General features: G+C 24.4%; 1 protein-coding gene across 1 annotated transcript; it reads left to right on the top strand.

Annotated features, from left to right (window-relative positions):
• The first annotated feature begins 252 nt into the window (after window positions 1-252).
• Window positions 253-880, top strand: LOC115034448 (dynein heavy chain 10, axonemal-like). The gene is made up of 3 exons (XM_029491481.1): window positions 253-348; window positions 429-568; window positions 664-880. Exons 1-3 carry the CDS (start codon window positions 253-255, stop codon window positions 878-880), a joined length of 453 nt encoding a protein of 150 aa, XP_029347341.1.
• The last annotated feature ends 1,232 nt before the right edge of the window (window positions 881-2,112 follow it).

Raw genomic sequence — 2,112 nt, forward strand, 5'->3', positions numbered from 1 at the left:
GTACCTAGTGTCCCTTCTATAAATAAGTTTATGTTTTGTATTAAATATACAATGTACAATATTCAATGTATTATTATAATAAAAAAATTCAACAAGGTTAGTTAATATTGGAAAATTGAATATAAATAGAATACATTTGCAATATATAATTATTGATAGTTAATTTGACAATTAACCATTCTATATATAATTTGTATAGGTGTATATTTTAATTTTGATGAAGACATTTTAACTTTTGGTATTGTTTTGAAAATGAGAACTGTAAAACATAAACATGTTATTAAAAAAATACTATGTAAAGCAATTGATGAAAATAGGATTGAACAAAAATTGAAAGAAATAAATGAAGTAAGAACAAAACATTATGTATTTAATTACTTATAAAATTTACTTATTTTATAAAACAAAATTAACTCGACACTTTATAGCGTTGGAATACAATGAGTCTTAATATAGAGAAATTCTCTAATGTAATTTTGCATATTGAACATAAACTATGTGGAGTGCATGATGTGTTGCAAGTATTGGAAGATGATCAAATTACAATGCATAAAATGATGAACTCGTAGTAATATATAATACATTTAAAACTCTAAGTTTTTTTATATTAAAAGATTCTATTCACAAAAAGAAAAATTTCAATGAATTATTAATTTTTTCTAGTTCAGTTGAACCATTTTTAGAAAAAGTTGAAACATGGCAGAAAAATTTATCAACTGTGAATGAAGTTCTAAATAAATGGTGGTTTGTACAACAAAAATGGATTTATCTCGCAGAAATATATGCTGGGAAAAACATTTTAAATATTTTACCCGAAAAAGCTGAGAAATTCAATGAACTAAACAAATTCTATCAAGAGGTATTTGTTATTATTGTATAAATAATTAATAGTACTAGTTTTTTCTACATAATTAAGAGGGAATTATGACATTTGTTTTTAATTTTTATTGTCTATTATTATATGGAATAAATATTGTGTATTTGTGTAGAAATGTACTTATGGTCTTACCTAACAATGTTATTGGTTTTTCAAATGTATTTAAAAGGACGCTACACATACATTACACATACATACACACATGCATACAATTACACTAAAATACTACACATATATTTGTTCTCTCGGTCTTACAAGTGCGTAACATACCAAATTGTACGCTCAGTAGATCACTTTTAATTCCGTTAGTTTAAAAATTAGCGTGAATTAACCTCTTATAAAATTTAAAGATAAGATTATTATCTAGAGCACCTAAATGGGTTTTTAATATATTTTATTTTCAAAACAAGTTATGAGTATTTTAAAATTGTAAATTGTTTGTACATCTTAAAATACTAATAACTTACTTTAACATTAAAATATAACAAAAAGCTTATGAGATTACCTAGGTAATAACCTTACTTTTAAATTTTAAAAGAGGTCAATTCACTCTAGTTTTTAATCTAACAGAGCTAAACGTGATCTATTAAGCGTACAATTTGTTATGCTACGCACTTGTAAGACGGAAAAAGTGTAAAAAAATATTATTAAAAAGGTTGGTAAGTGGATGTCGCTCTGCTGTACAGTAGGTTACAAGTGGGTCACTGTATAATGGATAGTATTAAATTTGAATTCAATGATATAATATCACTGTATAAGAAAAACGATTCTGAGCGGAGACAGTTTGTCAGTCTAGTTATTAGACATACATATTATAGGTATACTTATCTATAGTAATAAAAAAAAATTGACCTATAATAGGTCTATTATAATAGGTATCAACAATAAATTCCAAATTAATCATATCACAATATCCATTAGGTAACGCGTTATACATCGACAACAAACCGTGGTATTATCATGGATATATAATAGTATACTTTAGAAGTTTCGAGTACCCACAAATAATATTATACAATCACAACAAAATAACTAAAATAGTTACCTATTCCAGGTTTTTTAATATGTAATTTCGTCCAAATTTGAGCTTAAAATGACTATAAAAATAAACTGTGCTTATGTATTTCTTAAAATTTTTGGTAACAGAATTTTTAACTACAAAATAATTATTCAATTTTAAATTTGATAAATTTTGTCAAAATTTCAACTTCGAATGCTTATAAAAAATAATTGTG

The sequence above is a fragment of the Acyrthosiphon pisum genome, chromosome A3 (assembly GCF_005508785.2).
Source record: "Acyrthosiphon pisum isolate AL4f chromosome A3, pea_aphid_22Mar2018_4r6ur, whole genome shotgun sequence".
Lineage (NCBI taxonomy): Eukaryota > Metazoa > Arthropoda > Insecta > Hemiptera > Aphididae > Acyrthosiphon > Acyrthosiphon pisum.

Excerpts from the sequence above, each read along its gene's own strand:
- LOC115034448 (XM_029491481.1), top strand. The coding sequence starts at position 253 with ATGAGAACTGTAAAACATAAACATGTTATTAAAAAAATACTATGTAAA. Across the intron at positions 349-428 it reads AATTGAAAGAAATAAATGAA|CGTTGGAATACAATGAGTCT; the intron begins GTAAGAACAAAA and ends GACACTTTATAG. Across the intron at positions 569-663 it reads CATAAAATGATGAACTCGTA|TTCAGTTGAACCATTTTTAG; the intron begins GTAATATATAAT and ends AATTTTTTCTAG.